The sequence below is a fragment of the Eleutherodactylus coqui genome, chromosome 1, assembly GCF_035609145.1.
Source record: "Eleutherodactylus coqui strain aEleCoq1 chromosome 1, aEleCoq1.hap1, whole genome shotgun sequence".
NCBI lineage: Eukaryota > Metazoa > Chordata > Amphibia > Anura > Eleutherodactylidae > Eleutherodactylus > Eleutherodactylus coqui.
Genome location: NC_089837.1, coordinates 356,661,607 through 356,680,395, shown reverse-complemented (window position 1 = coordinate 356,680,395; position 18,789 = coordinate 356,661,607). Strand labels below are relative to the sequence as shown.

The 18,789-nt window shown below is 42.2% G+C and overlaps 1 protein-coding gene across 4 annotated transcripts in view; it reads left to right on the top strand.

Annotated features, from left to right (window-relative positions):
- The window catches only part of SH3RF3 (SH3 domain containing ring finger 3), a 405,318-nt gene that overhangs the window by 134,594 nt on the left and 251,935 nt on the right, over positions 1 to 18,789 (top strand). For 3 of the 4 annotated variants that reach the window (XM_066577438.1, XM_066577455.1, XM_066577446.1), the window contains exon 2: positions 3,078 to 3,116. The exons of the other annotated variant lie outside the window; for it this stretch is intronic. In XM_066577438.1, coding sequence (XP_066433535.1) covers positions 3,078 to 3,116 — 39 coding nt within the window. The remainder of the gene's footprint in view (positions 1 to 3,077; positions 3,117 to 18,789) is intronic. 4 annotated transcript variants of the gene reach the window in all.

Genomic DNA, 18,789 nt, shown 5'->3' with positions numbered 1-18,789 from the left:
GATTACCCTCTTTGTGGTTTTTACTTATATTTTAGTTATCTGGAATCTATCCACAAACAGGCTTTAAGGCCCTTTCGTGCAGGAGCCCTTGATCGCTGAATTGTAGCTTGATAGAATTTAGCAATCAGCTGTTATCAGTGGAGCAGGCTCTTATCACAGCCAGCTGTGCTGATAAGATTCTCTGTGCCTATGTCCTGCTGTGAATTCACAGCTGGGACACTGGCAGTGAGAGTAGAGAAGAATACAGCTGTTTGTTTATGCAGAACAACTGTATTGTTCTATTAGCAGCTGCTGAGGTATCCCGCTCCGCTTGCATATTCTATAATAGCTACTTAACTACTATAAAGTATGCAAAGATGGATCGCTCAAAACTGTCACTCAAACAATCGTTTGAGCGACTTTTGAGCGATCATCTATCAGTGTAAATGGGGCTTAACTACTAACAGATCATATTATGGCTTGTGTGTATACACAGAAGAGCTTGTCTCATTAACACATAAATGCCAGATGTTCATTAACACATGACTACCCAAATACTGATACTGAGATACTGATAAACCGGTCTGCATTGAGTAGCATTAAAGGAGATGTCCCGAGGCAGCAAGTGGGTCTATACACTTCTGCATGGCCATAATAATGCACTTTGTAATGTACATTGTGCATTAATTATGAGCCATACAGAAGTTATAAAAAGTTTTATACTTACCTGCTCCGTTGCTGGCGTCCTCGTCTCCATGGTGCCGACTAATTTTCGCCCTCCGATGGCCAAATTAGCCGCGCTTGCGCAGTCCGGGTCTTCTCCTCTTCTCTATGGGGCTCCGTGTAGCTCCGTGTAGCTCCGCCCCGTCACGTGCCGATTCCAGCCAATCAGGAGGCTGGAATCGGCAATGGACCGCACAGAAGCCCTGCGGTCCATGAAGACAGAGGATCCCGGCGGCCATCTTCAGCAGGTGAGTATGAAGACGCCGGACCGCCGGGATTCAGGTAAGCGCTGTGCGGGTGGTTTTTTTAACCCCTGCATCGGGGTTGTCTCGCGCCGAACGGGGGGGGGGGTTTAAAAAAAAAAAAAACCGTTTCGGCGCGGGACATCTCCTTTAAAGGGTTTGTCAACAGTAAAATAATATGGTGCTACAGGTGTAACAAAGTTTAACTTGACTTTCAATGCATTATAACTTTTTGTACCATATTGTATTTGCCCTTTCAGTAACTTTACATTCGACTAATTTTGCTCAGATGACAATAACTTTTAAATGGCTTAACCCTTAGGCTAGTTTTACACGGGCGATTGCGATTTTGCAGCGAGAAAATCGCATCTTTGTTCTCGAGTTTTCTGAGCATCAGCGATGCTTTTTTTTCAGAATAACCTCACATCGCTTCGCTGGTGTCCGCGATAAAATCGCACAATACAAATGCAGAATTATTTATCACAACAGTCAATGGAACTTTGTAATGTTAAAATCACATCGCATTATAGCACAAGTTTGTTGCATTGCGATATGATAAAAAGAAGGCTCCATAGAGAAACACGGGCAATAAAAAATGGCAAAACACAGAAAGATAGAACATACCGCGATTTTGTGCTCTCGCAAAATCGCATGAGTGAAAATATTGCTAATGGGAAAGAAAGCATTGTAAATCATTGGCTTTACTAATCTGTTTTTTAACTGATTCTCGTATCAGGCAAAAAGTGCACAAAAATCGTGACTGACTTTTATGGATGTGGCAACATCAAATATGTTTGTTTTTTTGTTTTTTTCATTATAAATATGGGAAAAGTTTTTTTCTAAACTTTTATTACCTTTTATTTTTTAATAATAAATAAAACTAGTTTTACTCATTTTATAGTTTATTTTAGCCCCCATAGCGCACATGAGCTTGTGATCTGATGGGCAGTTTATCAAGCCGCGCCACAGGCATAGCTACATAGGCAATTTGCAATGGCAGCCCTCTGAGCCTTCAGAAGGTGATGATAGGTGATGAGATTGTGGGTTGCCACAAACTCTGATCAAAGATAGCTGACACCCGCATTGTATGGAGAGGGATTGACCACCTATGACATAACTTTATGTCATGGAGCGTTAAGTTATCACAATCAAGTTAAGCATTGCTGCATCTGTTCATAAGGTGGCATTTAGAGATGAGCGAGCATACTCGCTAAGGACAATTACTCGATCGAGCATTGTCCTTAGCTAGTATCTCCCCGCTCGGAAGAAAAGGTTCGGCTGCCGGCGCGGGTGAGAGGTGAGTTGCGGCCATGAGCAGGGGGAGCCAGGGGGGAGAGAGGGAGAGAGAGATCTCCCCTCCTTTCCTCTCCGCTCTCCCCCGCCGCTTCATGCCTGCCGCCGGCAGCCAAATCTTTGCTCCCGAGCAGGTACTCAATGCTCGATCGAGCAATTGCCCTTAGCGAGTATGCTCGCTCATCTCTAGTGGCATTACATTTCTAAATACTTCTTTACAAATTTAAATCTATACCCCTGTTAATCTAAATGAAGTAGAAAGGTAATACTGTACTCTAATAGCTTCCTCAGTGTGTGGTGAAGTAATAAGGAAGCTTCGGCAGCTACACAAACAGGTCCGACTAGGAAAGACTTTTATTCACAGGCATAACTTTTTATTCTCTAGGCTAGGGGTTTTGTTTCTACACCCTCTTGAAGGTATATTGAGTATATGTTCAGCATGACACCATTATGTGCTCAAACGTCCTAGGTAGTGACACATTATAGGAAGGACAGATCAGTCAATAGCAATCGGTTGTTTTCAGGCAACAGTAGTGGATTTTGCCATTTGCACAGTTAAAACAAAATACGGGAAAACAGAAAAAAAGGTAAATAGCATGTATGGCAAAGAGAAGGCAATGCAATTGTGGAGGCTTTATTTAACAAATACTGTATAATTTGCAGAATGCTAATTAGAACGTTACAATTCCTAACCATCATCTGCATATATAAAGCCTTCATAGTGAAGAATGATTGATGTGTATTTGCATGAATAGATAAACTGATTAAAATGTGCCTTTTTCCCAGAAAATATGACATTTTCATTTCATTCTATGGATGTTTTCTGCCTTATCTCTACAGAAACCTAAAAGATACAGAATGTGGCACAAAAAGACAATGGTGAGCAGAAAATTTACATGGCATTGTAGAGATAGTGCTATGTCTGGAATACAGTAAATGATTGGGAAACTGTGAATAATCTCTCATGTTGTAGAGTCGATATGTAGGAATATGACTATTTATGTGTTCTGGCTGTGTATTGCATTGCTGTATCTTCTGCATTTCTTGCAGCTATTATAGCACCAGCAGCAATGATTCATTATAAATCACTTGTTTATTGCTGACAATACATCAACTAAAGCAACTAATGGGGTTTATCCATGCAGACAGAACAGGCTTCAGTGGGAGTCTAGGGGTATATATATACAATAGATCGGGCTCTGTGGATTGGAAGCTTACTGTGAACTTGAATATATCTGCAGTATTTTGTATTATCAAAAACTGGTGCAAACATGCTAAGCGTCTTATATCCTTTGGACATGGTTTCACTTTTTAAGTTTGGATTTAATAATCATGAAAAGTTGGGTCACTTTGTCATTCCATTCCATTACTTGTCTTGCACTGCAAATAAGGAAGATAGAACAATACCTCTGCAGCGCCACCTAGTGGATAGCAGCATTCCTTCAAATCAATGTCAGACCCTTTATCCAGGTCTTTATAACAATGATTAGGAATCCAGTGATTGCATTGTACTTGAGTTATAATTAGAGATGAGCGAACGTACTCGGTAAGGCCAATTTCGCAATCGAGCACCGCGATTTTCGAGTACTTCCCTACTCGGGTGAAAAGATTCGGGGGGCGTCGTGGTTTAGCGGGGGGTTGCAGAGGGGAGTGGGAGGGAGAGGGAGAGAGAGAGAGCTCCCCCCTGTTCTGCGCTGCTACCCCCCGCTCCACCACGCCATGCCCCGCCCCCGGCGACCCCCGAATCTTTTCACCCGAGTAGTGAAGTACTCGAAAATCGCGGTGCTCGATTGCGAAATTGAACTTACCAAGTACGTTCGCTCATCTCTAGTTATAATCTGTATTACGGTGCTGAATTTAACATTTTGCATGGTCCCCTGTTCACATTTCCCAGCATCCTTGCTTGCTTAGCGTCACAGTGCTTGCTATGAGGAATCACATTCTAGCAAGTGTAGTCTTTACAATTGACATTGCTTAGTTCTGTAAAATAGAAAAATCTGACTTTCCCAGAATGTAACTAAGCAGGGAATATTACACTCATTTCTGTCACTTCTCCAGTGACAGGTAGACGGCACTCATCGGCACCCAGCGCCAAAGACACAATCACGCAGAATGGGGCTGACGTCATAACGTCACCCCGGCTCCACTTTGTGAATGGACCCCATTATAGTCAATGGGGTCTGTTTGGCGCTGTTCCACATGGTCCTAAGACGGAACCGTTCGGACTTGGAGATCCCCCTTTCCTGTACCGCAAATAGAGCAGGACACGGAACCCCCGCAGGTGTGAAATCATCCTATGTTTATGCTGCAACAGTTTTATTGTATGTGCTATTTTTTAATAAAACTAATCAAGAAAATAAAGGGAAATTGTCACATTAGAAAAAACTGTGAATTATTACGTAAATTATTCCATGCTTAGTAAACTTTGTATATGTATATTCAATTACCAGCCGTAATTTTGGAAGTATCTGAAGATGTGTTGCTTTGAACCATTAAGTTGGAGAAGCGCCTGTGAACCAAGAAAATTCTGGAGCTTCTGTGAATTCTCAATCATGAATTCATTTAAAAAATTGAGGTTTTAATGGAGCTTTGTACATTTCTAGTAGGAACAAGGCATGATGATAATGGTTTTTCCCTCTAGCTTATGGCAATATTCTCAGCCATGGTGCTAATAACATTTTAATGATGATAATCTATATTAGTGTTCTGTCTCTAAAGATTTACCACAATAAAATGATATATTCTAGCATTTCCTGAATAGGGAATTTAACATGCCTTCTATTTTCATTCCAGAGACGTTGTCAGTCATATTTGTAGCACTTCATACATTTTATCAAACCATATAAACCTATCAAGGAATGTTTCATGCTTAATACCGAGCTATTCTTATCTTGCCTTACAAGATTAACCTGAACCAATAGGATAGATTTCAATTTCACGCTGAGTATTAGCATCGTTAGTACTCAGTGGTAGACATCTTAAGATTCTTCAAAATGTGCATTTCTTTTTCGAGAACTAATGTAAGTGTTGTTTATTGATATGCTAATTGGGCGTTTTCCATGTTCTTACTGCTTGCAGTACATTTTATGGATTTGTTAAACAATATATTTGTACAGCAAGTCAATTGCCCCATTGGTGGCTGTTGCTGTAATAAGAATGAAATAAAGTATCAGTACCATTTGTTTGTCTCTTGTAAACAACATTATTCATTCTTCGCCCATTTGATATTTGCAGACGTATATGTAAATACAGTACATTTCTGAGGGCACACTAATAATTGCTATTTCAACAAAGTGAATATAGATCATGTAATAAAATATACTTTGCATTCCAGAATTGTTCTTTTATAAATGATACGTGGCAGAACCGGCGGTTCACGGGGCCTTCTTGCCCGCGCTGCCGGCCCTGTCAACCAGCCTGCTGCTGTGCGGCGCAGGGGAGCCCCGCTCCTGGCAACCTCCGCCAGCCACCACGTTCTTCTTCGCCGCCCGGTTGCTAGGGACGCGGCGGATGCCACCCCGTGCCACGTCCATCCCACCATGGCAACCTGGCGCACGTCCCTAGTCTCCACCTGTCCTGCAGGGCTGGGGGCGGATTCACCAGTGTCTCAGTGAGGCTATGCTGTTGCTGTCAGGCTCCCCGCCCCAATCTGCTACTGGGGCGGGAGCTCTGACAGCTTTTAAACTCCTCTGTGTCTTTCTGCTGTGCCAGTGTTAGTTAGGTCTCTGCTGCACTCGCTTTTCTTGGAATTGCCTCCTCCTGTTTAGACTATTGCTTGACCCAGACTTTGCCCTCGCCTGACCCTTTTGTACCGCGTACCTTCCTGTTACCGACGCTGACTGTCTGATTCTCCTCTGTGTTTGTTCGTTACAGTGTTTGTCTGTTTTCGGTTCCCATGTCCCGCTTCCCTAGTAAGTGTAGGGATTGCCGCCCAGTTGTCGTCATGGGTTTAGCCCAGGGAGGCAAGCAGGTAGGGACAGGGATTGTGGGTAGGATTAGGGACTGTCCCCTCCTACCCGAACTCAGTCCCTGACAATATGATTATGTATGGAAGCTAGAGATCATCAGGAAGTGCCATTTTTGCAGTTTGTTTTTGTGTTCGAATTTTTTTTCATTTTTATTTCAATTATAAAATACTGCAATATTAACATGATCTGGAATCTATCAGCTGTACAAATAGCACTCCAGACTTGTTCTACAGCTTAAAGTTGAACCGAATGTCATCATCTCATTTTTGCTAGAAGGTACAGGTTGTATGACAGAATGGCAGGTCAACAATATTGCCTGACCAAGAAGCAGTTTTTGAACTTACAATGGGATACTTAGGGTCCGGATCAACTGAGATCACTAGCCATTTTAATAAGGCCCTAGGCTGCTATGGCAACCAAGAAGTACCCCACAATCTTGTTGCGAGAGTGCTGGAGTTTGGGAACGGAGGAAACCCCCTCCCTCTATCACACCAACCCCATACAAACCATGCGCACATCCACTGCATATGTATGGCAGATAGTGCCAAGGGGTTAAAGGGAACTCTATCACTATACAGATAGTCCCCGACTTGCGAACATTCGACTTACGAATTTCGCTAGATACGAACTATCTGTACAGCACAGTATGATGTAATGCTATGGCATTACATCATGCTGTGCAGGGACCGGGCAGGCTTCTATCAAGCCTGATAGAAGCCTGTCCGGTCACATCGCGGTTGCTGGGCAGCCGGGGGCCTTCTGAAAGGCCCCAGGGCTGTCTATGCAGAGCGCCTAGCAAGCCGTGCGCTTGATGGGCACTCTGCATAGACAGCCCTGGGGCCTTTCAGGAGGTCCCCGGCTGCCTAGCAACCACACAGCGTCCCGCGATCTCATCGTGGGATGCTGTACGGGCCCCCTGAACGTCGGGTGCAGGCTGTTTCTTACAGCGGGCACCCGGCGGCAGCAGTTCCGACGAGCCGCGCCGCTCGTCAGAACTGTTAACGCTTTAAATACCGCTGTCAGAGCGGTATTTAAAGTGTTAATAGTTCCGACAAGCGGCGCGGCTCGTCGGAACTGCTGCCGCCGGGTGCCCGCTGTAAGAACAGCCGGCACCCGACGTTGTATGGAGCAGGATCCACCCGCGATCAAGCTCCATACTACTACTTGTTCGACTTGCGAACAAAACGAACGGGCTCCCGGAACGGAACCTGTTCGCAAGTCGGGGAGTAACTGTACTGTGCTGCCTACAGCCAGTGCAGCATTAGGAACCTGACAGGCTTACTTTAAAGAGTATCTGTCACTGAAATGTTTTCTTTTTGGACCAATGATCTTAAAGGATATAACAAATATATTCTGCTGTTGTGTATGTTCATGGCTAGTCATGAATATTCAATAGGAGATTTGCCCTTTTAGAATACATAATATAGCTGCCTGTTCTACAAGCTAACTGGCGATTGACCTATCATGTGTCTCCTCATTGAAATCTGTGATACGGTCAGTGAGTTTGGTTAAAGCCATTACTGAAGCTCCAACCCAAGAGACCTTTCACAGAATTGGACGGAGATGTCTGCAGGACGCAGCGCAGATGCAGATGGAACATCTTGCGGAATGAATATTTTTATACAGACTTCAATTGTGGAATTACATCCTGTATGTTAGAAATCTGCAACAACAATTTCGCAAAACATCCTTAATTCCACAGCAGAAAACATTTCCGCTACAGAATTTAATCTTGGGGCTTTGAAGTAAAGACATGCAAAACTTAACAGGTGCGGAATTAAAGCCCCATAGGGATAAACATTGTGATGCAGAAGTGTCCATGCGGATTAATTCCATCCTGTGTGAAAGGTCCCTTAGACTCAATTAGCCATAGACACAGCCCTTGGACTCATTCATACCCAAGTAAAATTTTCTGAATGAGAACTCAATGGGAGAGATAAGTTAGGAGACCACATTTTAGAAAAAACATGACAATAAATTGCAATAGAAGATTGATTATAACAAAACAATATGCTTTTTGAGCATTTCCTCCAAGAAGGTAGTTTAAAACACGCAACAGAATTGAAATCTTAAGGGCAAATTAACAATATTCTTTATTTTACAAGCTTATACTTGTAATGATAGGAAATACTACATTAATACTATAAAACTCATTACAAATATAACAATAGAATATGGCCGCTTCAAAGTTTTCTGTACACCAGTATTTTTAAGTGTCTAGTTTTGTCAATGGTGTGTGGAAAGTAGGAGGACCACTGGTGTAACTATAGAGGATGCAGGGGATGCGGTTGCACCCGGACCCAGGAGCCTTAGGGGACCCATAAGGCCTCTCTTCTGCATATAGAGAGCCCAGTACTATGAATAAAGCATTATAGTTGGGGGCCCTCTTACAGGTTTTGCATTGGGGCCCAGAAGCTTCAAGTTACGTCTCTGAGGAGGACCTTCCAATTTTACTATTTCCCAGGGATCAATTTGCATAGAAATTTATGTTGCAGTGCCAAGTACGGCCAAGGTGTGTCTTACCTTACTGCACCACTGACTGCCAATAAAATATTCCATTCTTAGACCTCATGTCCACGGGGAAAATCAGGCCCGCTCCGGATTCTCCATGGAGAATCCGTAGCGGGTCCCTCCTGCCCCGTGGACATGAGGCATAAAAATAAGAATAAACTTACCTCTCGCCCACTCCGGATCTTCCCTTCGCCGCGGCGTCATCTTCTCTGCATCGCGGCCGGATCTTCTTTCTTCGGCCCGGCGGATGCGCAGGATGACGTCGGTGACGTGGCCCGCGCATGCGCCGGCCCAAAGAAAAGAGATCCGGCCGCGACAGAGAGAAGATGGAGCCGCGGCGAAGGGAAGAACCGGAGCGGGTGAGTAAATTCCGATTTTTGTCTCCCGCGGATCCGGACGGCTTCCATAGGCTTCAATAGAAGCCCGCGGGAGCCGTCCCCGCGGGAGACCCGCATGAAAATGGAGCATGGTCCAGATTTTTTCATGCTCTATTTTTTTAAAAATCCCTTTTATTGACCATCCGTGGGTATTTATCTACCCGCGGGTGGTCAATGCATCCCTATGGGGTGCGGATCCGCGGACAGGAGAAGAGTTAAAATCCGCTGCGGATTTTAATTCTTCTTTTGCCCGTGGACATGAGGCCTTAGGGTTATCCAAGCAGCTGCTTTAGAGGAGCACTGGATCATTGGATATTCTGTGCATTTACAGCAATCTACCATGAAATGGCCTCATGGTTGTTTTTGGAAAAGTGAACACTATATAAACTTTCCTGACTGGCTGCTATATTTGAAGTCCTTTGAGACTAAATCTTCCCATACATTATGGGATTACAATCCTCAAATCAGTCAAATGGTATTTACATTTCAGACACAAAAATGGAGGTAATAAATATCAGGTTCATTTTCTGTGGCTTCTACTGTATATATTCCAAATCTGTTCATGGAAAATACTTGACCTATTTTACAGAAAGACTAGACATGAAAGTACTCTTGGATAAAATATATATGTTCAACTCACAGGTTTTGGAAGGTTTTCTCTCTCATCAGATCTTTGTTAGTCCTTGTGATTGAAAATTCTAGGAATGTATAATGTGTCTGTGCATCCATTTTACTGTCATTATGGATTTGATCTGGGGAAATTGAGGCAAGTGGGACCATTAATCATGGCAATGTGGTGAACAGGATATAAAATGGATGGTTTTCCTTTTTACAAACATTAATGAAGACTGGCAACTCCTGAAAGGACGTTTTTATCTACCTAGGGTGCATTCACTTTGTGGCATGTTCCAAAGAATGACTTATTATTAAGGTATTCTCCCATAAGTATTGCTTCCAGAGAAGAATATGGCACTTTTTAGAAGCAGCATCTGGAGTGCCTTAGCTCCATAATAAGGAACCATAGGGACTCCTATGAGGTATTTTCATAATATGTATATGTCAATGGAATTGTAATTTCCACTGCCGCGAGTTTCCAGAAGTCAATATACATTACAACTGCTGACATGAAAGAATAGTATTTCAACATGTGAAACACTTGAGATTAATTTATGTAACTTTAAACAAAGCTCTGATTTTGTCAAGATGCTTTCAGGGCAGAGGGCGAACACCTTAATCCATCATGGCAGATGCATATCTATTGCAGAAAATATGAAGTCTAGCTACAGCATCTGTTAATATTCAATTGTAGAAGGGAGTCTGATTCAGTGACCCCTGGTCTAAGAGAGGGAGCATCAGGTGCCTGCACTGTGTATTAGTTTTCTGACTGCTATAATTTCATTATATCCGCAGGAGAGCAGTTGCATAAACTGGAAGGAAGACAAATTGATGTCATATAGTTCTATATTTTTGGCTGAGGATATAGAAGATGCTGTCTTAAAGCTACAGTATTGGTAGATGCACATTATCAAAAGAGTAAAAGGTAGCAGATGGCAGCAGTGCTACGGAACAAATAACATGGCCAAATGGAATAAATTTGTTTTTTGGAATCTTAATATACAAGTGAGAAAGGCAGATGTGAGGACTTGCGCTTGCAAAGAATAGAATATTATAGTTTGTCTCAGAGCCCATACCTATGAATAAATTGACAAATATATTGTAGGCTTATCTGATCTAGTTGGCAAACCTTAATGGCATTCGTTGTGAACCCGAGTAAGGCTGCAGGCAGTGCTTTGAATTGGTGTTAAATTATATTGCAATGGCTGGCATTGTAAAGCATCAGTATGATTTTCCAAGCTGTCACCAGTGATGAAAATATATAATTCAAAAGGACACAAATTATGAGTATCGAAATGCAGTTTAAAAGACACATACTGAAGCTACACTCGGAGATACGGCAACAGATGCCACCCGATTCGGTGGCCAAGATTTGAATACAATGAAACCTTTTTCAGGCGACCACCGAAAATGACATTGAAAAGTGGGCTTCTGAGGGGTTGGCCTTCTCAAAGACGTTGGCCAATATAATATATGATGGACTTCACCATCTGTTATAGGTAAACTGGTCCAGACAAGAGGATGGTCTTCTCAAAGAGGTGGTCTTTTGGCAGGGACGTAGCTAAAGGCTCATAGGTCCAGGTGCAAAAGTTTATCTTGGGGCCCCACAACTTCTCTTAACCCCTTAACACAGAGGCATAACTTAAAGCTCCTGGGCCCCAATGCAAAACCTGTAACAGGGCCCCAACTATAATGCTTTATTCATAGTACTGGGCTCCCTATATGGAGAAGAGAGGCCTTATGGGCCCCCTAAGGCCCCTGGGCCCGGGTGCAACCACATCCTCTATAGTTATGCCAGTGTCTTTTGGAGAGGTCTTGCGGTATAACAGTGTGTTGGAATTGAACAGAGGGCACTGAGCTGCGGATTGTATTGAGACAATGCATTCATTTCAGAGCTGATATCTCATATATAAGCTTTCACAATGTAAACGAATACACTGAAAGGACTGGAAATCATTTATTATGTCTGTTTGAAAACACGCTTGAAAGACTAAGCTCAGTTTTTATGTCATTGCTCTTGAGAATGCATTACATGCAATTACAGAATCATCAGTTTCATGTTAAACAGAAAATAAATTAATTGTTTTATTAGATGTACAAAATGACTAATCTGCTGCATACATACCCATGCATCTACCCGCTGTGGGCTGCCTATTTGCTTTCATTAGGTGTTGTGTTGTACATTATGTGTCATATATGGTATGCCATGCATTATGCATAATGATCTCCACTGAAGTCACAGAATAGTGTGTGTTTTTTTAAGCTTCCTATAAATAGATTCCGCTTTCCCTTGTAACAATTGTTTCTCAGACTATGTAATTAAGCACTTGCTGTTCTAAGGCATCTTGCAGATCATTCATCCGAATGCTGCCGCTAGTATTTGGAGACCAACTAAAGTTCCAGTCTTTTGTCCATAAACATGAGTTTTCTTTTCAGTACAGTCAGTCAGTCATTTAACTGGTGCATTAATTTGGTGGTCAGATGTCAATACACTGCTGAACATATAGATAAGACTTTGCTATATCACACAGAAGGACAGTTACTTTGACCATGAAACTGGGAAAGTCTAAAACAAATAATGCATGTATTAAACATGGCATTAAATGGTTGGTACTCTTTCAAAAACACCCCCACACCTGTCCATGGGTTGTGTCTGGTATTGCATATCCATACCAGTTTGGACAGGCCATGTCCAGCCATGTATACTATCCTATCAAAAGTAATTGGACAACTGAGCAAGAATCAAAAGTAGTATTTATTTACATATGATATTACGTTGTGGGGTGTCCTTTGGCTCTAATGACATTGGATATTCTCTGTGGCATACTTTCGACAAACATGCGATACATGTCAGCTGGTATTTTCCTCCATTCGTCCTGCAAACATCTATTGAGTTCTCTCAAAGAAGATGCATTAGACTGTCGCTAATGGTGCAAGGAACGTCGTCATTAGACAATTGAACAATGGGAGAGCATTCTATGGAGTGATGAATCACATCACACTGTCTTTAAATTAGATGGATGCACCTGGGTGTGGAGGATACCTGGAGAATGCCTTTTGCCTGAGTGTGTTGTGCCAAAAGTTAAGAATGGCTGTGGATGTTTTACATAGCATGGTATCAGGACTCAAACCCGGGACCACCTGCTCTCAAGTCAGCAGCTATCTCTGCTGAACCATCTAGCCATCTGGATAGTTCTCTTTCTGAGCTTAGCCACGATCCTGTACTCCTGGTTTGGTTCCCTATCCTGGCCCTGCCCTGGTTCTGATTAAGACTTCTTATAAAAGCCTGGCCCTTCCTCCAGCACCTTGCGAGATTTTTGTGCTCCACGTCCTTTGTCAAGCTTCACTCCTGCCTACTCCTCTGCTATTTCTACTGAAGACTTACTGATATTGACCTCTGGCTTCCTACCCAGCAACGCTACCTGACTCCCCCATTTGTACCACAACACAAGATCTCCAGTTACGACTTCTGGTTTTCCTCAATCATTTTTCAGACCTGCTGCTACCACACCTACGGCTATAATCCAGTGCCTGGACACAATACATGGCCTCGATCTGTTGGTTGTAGTGGCAAGAACCATGAACATAGAGCTGTACCTTGCTATTCTAGACAATATTGGGCTGCCAAAAATGTGATAATATTCTGGGAATGGTCAGCAATAATTCCAACAAGACAATGCATCTTGTCACAAATACAATGGTTATTTGTCACAAATACAATACTGTTTTATGTTGGTTTGAGAACATGGATGTTCTACGATTGGACTTTCCTTCACCCTACTGATTATCCTTGGGATGAACTGGAATGTTAGGTCACGAAGTATGAAGTGTCAACAGTGTTCATCTTCTTTAAACTTGCCAGACATTTAGAGGACAAATGGAGGGAAATAACAGCTGAATTGTACCGTATGTTAGTAGAAAGTATGCCTCTGAGAATATCTGATGTCATTAGGGCCAAAGGAGCCCCACTAGGCATTTACATATGTAAATAAATACTACTTGCTCAGGTGGCCAATTAATTTTGATAGGCTAGTGTATTATATGGTCGCCCATAGATGTAAACGGGTGTCATTTAATGCTATACTTCATCTGCAATCTGTAGTTGTCAGCAGATCCTGAGGCGGCTTCTTTTCAAAAAGGTGTTATCTAGCTGTAGGCCTCATGCCCACGGCCGGGTCGGACTCCAACTGTGAAATCTCGCAAGGGAATCAGACCTGATGCCCCGGCAGTGACCCCCAGAGACCCATTCTCACCTGTCCGAATCCGCCGCAAGTGTCTCGGCCGTTGAGCCGTTGCACATGTGCAGTGCAAGGCATGATGCGCCGGCGCTGGGCTATGGCACATATTCCCGCAATACTTCTGCAGTGCTCACTGCAATGGAAACCATCCGTTCGATCTTCCGCACCAAACAGAGCATGATGCGATTCTCCCCCGCGTGTGGAAAATCGCAGTTGATTTCTTCTCATGGGCAGGGAAGAATCTTTTAACATAGCATGTCCATGGACAGACATTGCTGCAAAATTCGCAGCAGGCATCTGGCCACGAATTCCGCAGCGAAAATCCATCCGTGGGCATTGGGCCTCAAACACAGCATTCACTCTGTTGTGGCGAAGTGTTGTATCTTTTCAGTCATAAATTGAAACACCTGTCAAGTGCTTTGCATTCAATATCACGTAATTGTGTATATGGCTATTGAATAACCCAACTGTAAAGACGGGCATCTTATAACTCCAGCTACTTGGCAATTCTTCCATGGAATTTCAATTATGAAGTGGAATCCCCTTGGGTTTAGGACCGGAGAGAGTTTGAAATATTGCTGGAGGAAAGTTTGAGTCATCCTCTTATCACATCTAATTTGTATTCAGATGCGTACCCCGATTCTAAATGGCACCTATGCAATTTAATATTCATTTCTTTTGTTCTGTACCACAAGAGACTAGTGCGTTACAAGATATAAAACATCAGCTTATGAACGGTGTTCAGAGACGGGATATCAACAGTGAGAATAAATTTGGTTTTACATTTAGAATAATGAATAGGATTTAAGTAATTTACATTCTGCTTGTTTTCAGCAATTATTTGGTGAACATTGGTTATCTATTACATGGTTTTTATTGCTGTGCAGTTTATATAACCTCAAATCAATATTGCATTAACCGTTCAAATATTATTTTTCTAAAATTGCTTTCCAATGTAATCGCCTGTGAATAGCTACTGTTATTATTTCAGCCTTGTTATTTGTATAGTGCTATTATTTTTATTGGACTGTTTTCACAGTTTTTTTTACATTATTCTAGAATTTGTATCTGTCTATTCTGTTATGTGTCCATCACAGCAAAGTCATTAAACCATGCAGCAAATATTAAATATACTTATAACGCCGCCTATGTCTATTAATGCTTGCAATGTCAATACTGAGTATTGAAAGAACAGAGGATGATTATATTATATGAACACATATTATCATATACTAAATAAAATGCTGGTTTCACTTTTATTTTCGGATTAGATTTTTTTCTAAAAAGTTGTTATAAGTTTTGTGCTTCTGGTGTATATTGTACAACGTAATACACACCAGACAGCTGCACACCTACAGACATACACTGAACTAGACATTGTTCACACTAGGTGTCTGAACACAAACAAACAGACATACACTGAACAAGTCATTGCTCACACCAAGTATCTGCACACCAACTAACAGACCCAGGGAAATCCCACCCAGAACCTCATGCATGTATGCACACACCAAAATTGGCATAGTTTAAACGTCCACCCACAGACGTAAGGGGCAGAGTGTCTGACATCAAGCATCTGACAGAGAATGTACCTAATCTAATTCTCTAACTTCCTGGTGTCGTACAAACTTGAAATTTGGCACAACCATTGTTTAGGTCCTAAATAAGAAAAGTAAAGGGGTCGCAACTTGATTATTCAATTCTAAACACCAAAGTAAGCGACCCCCTATGTAATGTAACTAATAATACACATCTGTACTGCACAAAAGTGAAATTTGGCACGACCATTCTTTAGGTCCTAAATAGGAGAAGTAATGGGATCGCAACTCCAGTATTCAATTCTAAGCGTGCAAAAATCCACGTTACATAAGAGAGTTCTTTTCTCAGAAACCATAAAGCCTAAGAAAATGATTTGTGTACTGAGGAAAATCTACCTCACCTTTATTGCATATACTGAGGAGAAGCTAACTGATCTCTGTGTGTATATACTGAGGAGAAGCTAACTGATCTGTATGTGTATTTACTGAGGAGAAGCTAACTGATCTGTATGTGTATATACTGAGGAGAATCTACCTCACCTCTATGTGTATATACTGAGGGGAAGCTTACTGATCTCTATGTGTATATACTGAGGAGAATATAACTGATCTCTATGTGTAAACACTGAGGAGAATCTACCTCACCTCTCTGTGTATATACTGAGGAGAATCTACCTCACCTCTATGTGTATATACTGAGGAGCATCTACCTCACCTCTATGTGTATATACTGAGGAAAATCTACTTCACCTCTCTGTGTATATACTGAGGAGAATCTACCTCACCTCTCTAAGTATATACTGAGGAGAATCTACCTCACCTCTCTCTGTATATACTGAGGAGAATCTACCTCATCTCTATGTGTATATACTGAGGAGAATCTATCTCACCTCTATGTGTATATACTGAGGAGAATCTACCTCACCTCTATGTGTATATACTGAGGAGAATCTACCTCACCTCTCTGTGTATATACTGAGGAGAATCTACCTCACCTCTATGTGTATATACTGAGGAGCATCTACCTCACCTCTATGTGTATATACTGAGGAAAATCTACTTCACCTCTCTGTGTATATACTGAGGAGAATCTACCTCACCTCTCTAAGTATATACTGAGGAGAATCTACCTCACCTCTCTCTGTATATACTGAGGAGAATCTACCTCATCTCTATGTGTATATACTGAGGAGAATCTAATGCTCCTCTATGTGTATGTACTTGGGAGAATTTACCTCACCTCTGTGTATATACTGAGGAGAATATAACTGAACTCTATATGTATATACTGAAGAGAATCTACCTCACCTTTATGTGTATATACTGAGGTGAATCTAACTGACCTCTATGTGTATATACTAAAAGGCTGTAACGTAGATAAGGAAGCGGCCATGGACTGCAGGAATTGGAGCATGCCTTTAAGGCTAAGAAGGGGCTGCAACCTCCAGTCTGGGGGTAAATTCGAATATAAAGGGGCATTACCTTTAAGAGTAACAAGTGAGGAGAGTGGGAGGGGTGACACATTCTGCAGAGGGACATGAGTCTGAGGACAATCTAACGCTCCTCTATGTGTATATATATTTTCCTCGGTTCCTCTGAAGTAACAGCGACTTCATAAAAATTTCCTTGCGAACTACAGGTAAACACCTGTACCAAATTAACTTGGGTGAAACTGTATATCAGCTAATTTATATATACAGATGCATGGGGATTGGCTGGATGGAGAACTCCACACCATCAGCCAGCCAAATCAACCACACCTGCAGCAATGTGCTTCAGGAATCCCCTAGAACTACAGGTCCCAGAAGCACTATCTGACAGGCAGGCTCTTTGCATGTACCATTGAAAACTTTGAGTCTGATAAGTCTTATTGAACTATTTTATCTACGTTATAAATATTTTTTAGTACTTTAGGGCATAGTTTATCATTAAAATAAATTTAGTGGGAACGATAGTAGATATAAAATGAGTGCTATTTGTATATTTACTTGCTGGAATATATCAATGTGCTGTGCTGAGTTTTAATAATGCTTGTAAGCCTTGTAAAGGACACACTGTACTCTGAAGACATAAAACAACTCTAGGTAGAATAGATTACGATTTTCAGTGTTAGACGCGGCTTGATGTATAGTGTATCTTAGCGACCTCTGGCAGAAACTAGAGAAAAATTGTTGTAACCAACATGTCCATATTCAGTGCATGTTCTGTTATATTTTGATTCATGACAAAAGGCTGTGTGACACCATTCATTACAATGAAACCTTCTCAAAACAAATGGGCATCAAAAGAATTCATGGTACGCATTGCACCACTTTGTCAAGCGGCTTCTGAGCAGGGCTGCACAATATACAGTAAAATTGCAACTGCTCGATAGTCCAGAAATTGGGATAATCAAGCATCTGTTTCAGATGGCAAAACAAGAAATACCTATTCTATGCTGCTGTTCTGGAAGGTATAACCAGATGCTACATTTTCTGCCCATCCAGAGATATAGAATAAGCACCTGTAAAGTCTTGCTCATACTGATTGAGTTTATTTCAACCAGCTTCTCTCCATGCTTTGCTAAATTTGAGCTCTCACGAAGAGAGACAGTGGAATGTTAGATATAGAACGTGCAACAGAATTAAGTATTTCTGAAAGTAGAGCTTTCATGGTAGGAAAGGAATTATCTTTTGTGCTCATGTCAGTAGTAGAGATGAGTGAGCATACTCGCTAAGGACAATTACTCGATCGAGCATTGTCCTTAGCGAGTACCTGCCCGCTCGGAAGAAAAGGATCGGCTGCCGGCGCGGGTGAGAGGTGAGTTGCGGCAGTGAGCAGGGGAGAGCGGGGGGGGGGAGCAGGGGAGAGCGGGGGGGGGGGGGGGGAGAGGGAGAGAGAGATCAACCCTCCATTCCTCCCCGCTCTCCCTCGCCGCTCCCTGCCCGCCGCCGGCAGCCGAATCTTTTCTTCCGAGCGGGCAGGTACTCGCTAAGGGCAATGCTCAATCGAGTTATTGCCCTTAGCGAGTATGCTCGCTCATCTCAAGTCAGTAGTCAAAAAAACCCTTGTGATTAGAGCGGTGCTGGAGTCCAAGTTTCTGAAGGACTAATGGTGCTTTTACATGGGCCAAATTCTCAGCCCGATGTAATGAGCACTGATCAACACACATGTCGATTGGTGATCATTTCTTGTTTTTTTACATGTGCTGAGATTCGGCTTATGGGGATATACAATTCTTAATACAAGTGTTCATCCCCGCTGCTTAGGTACAATCAGCCAATATAAAAGGGCCTTAAGACCTAGAGACATGCTAAGACTGTCAA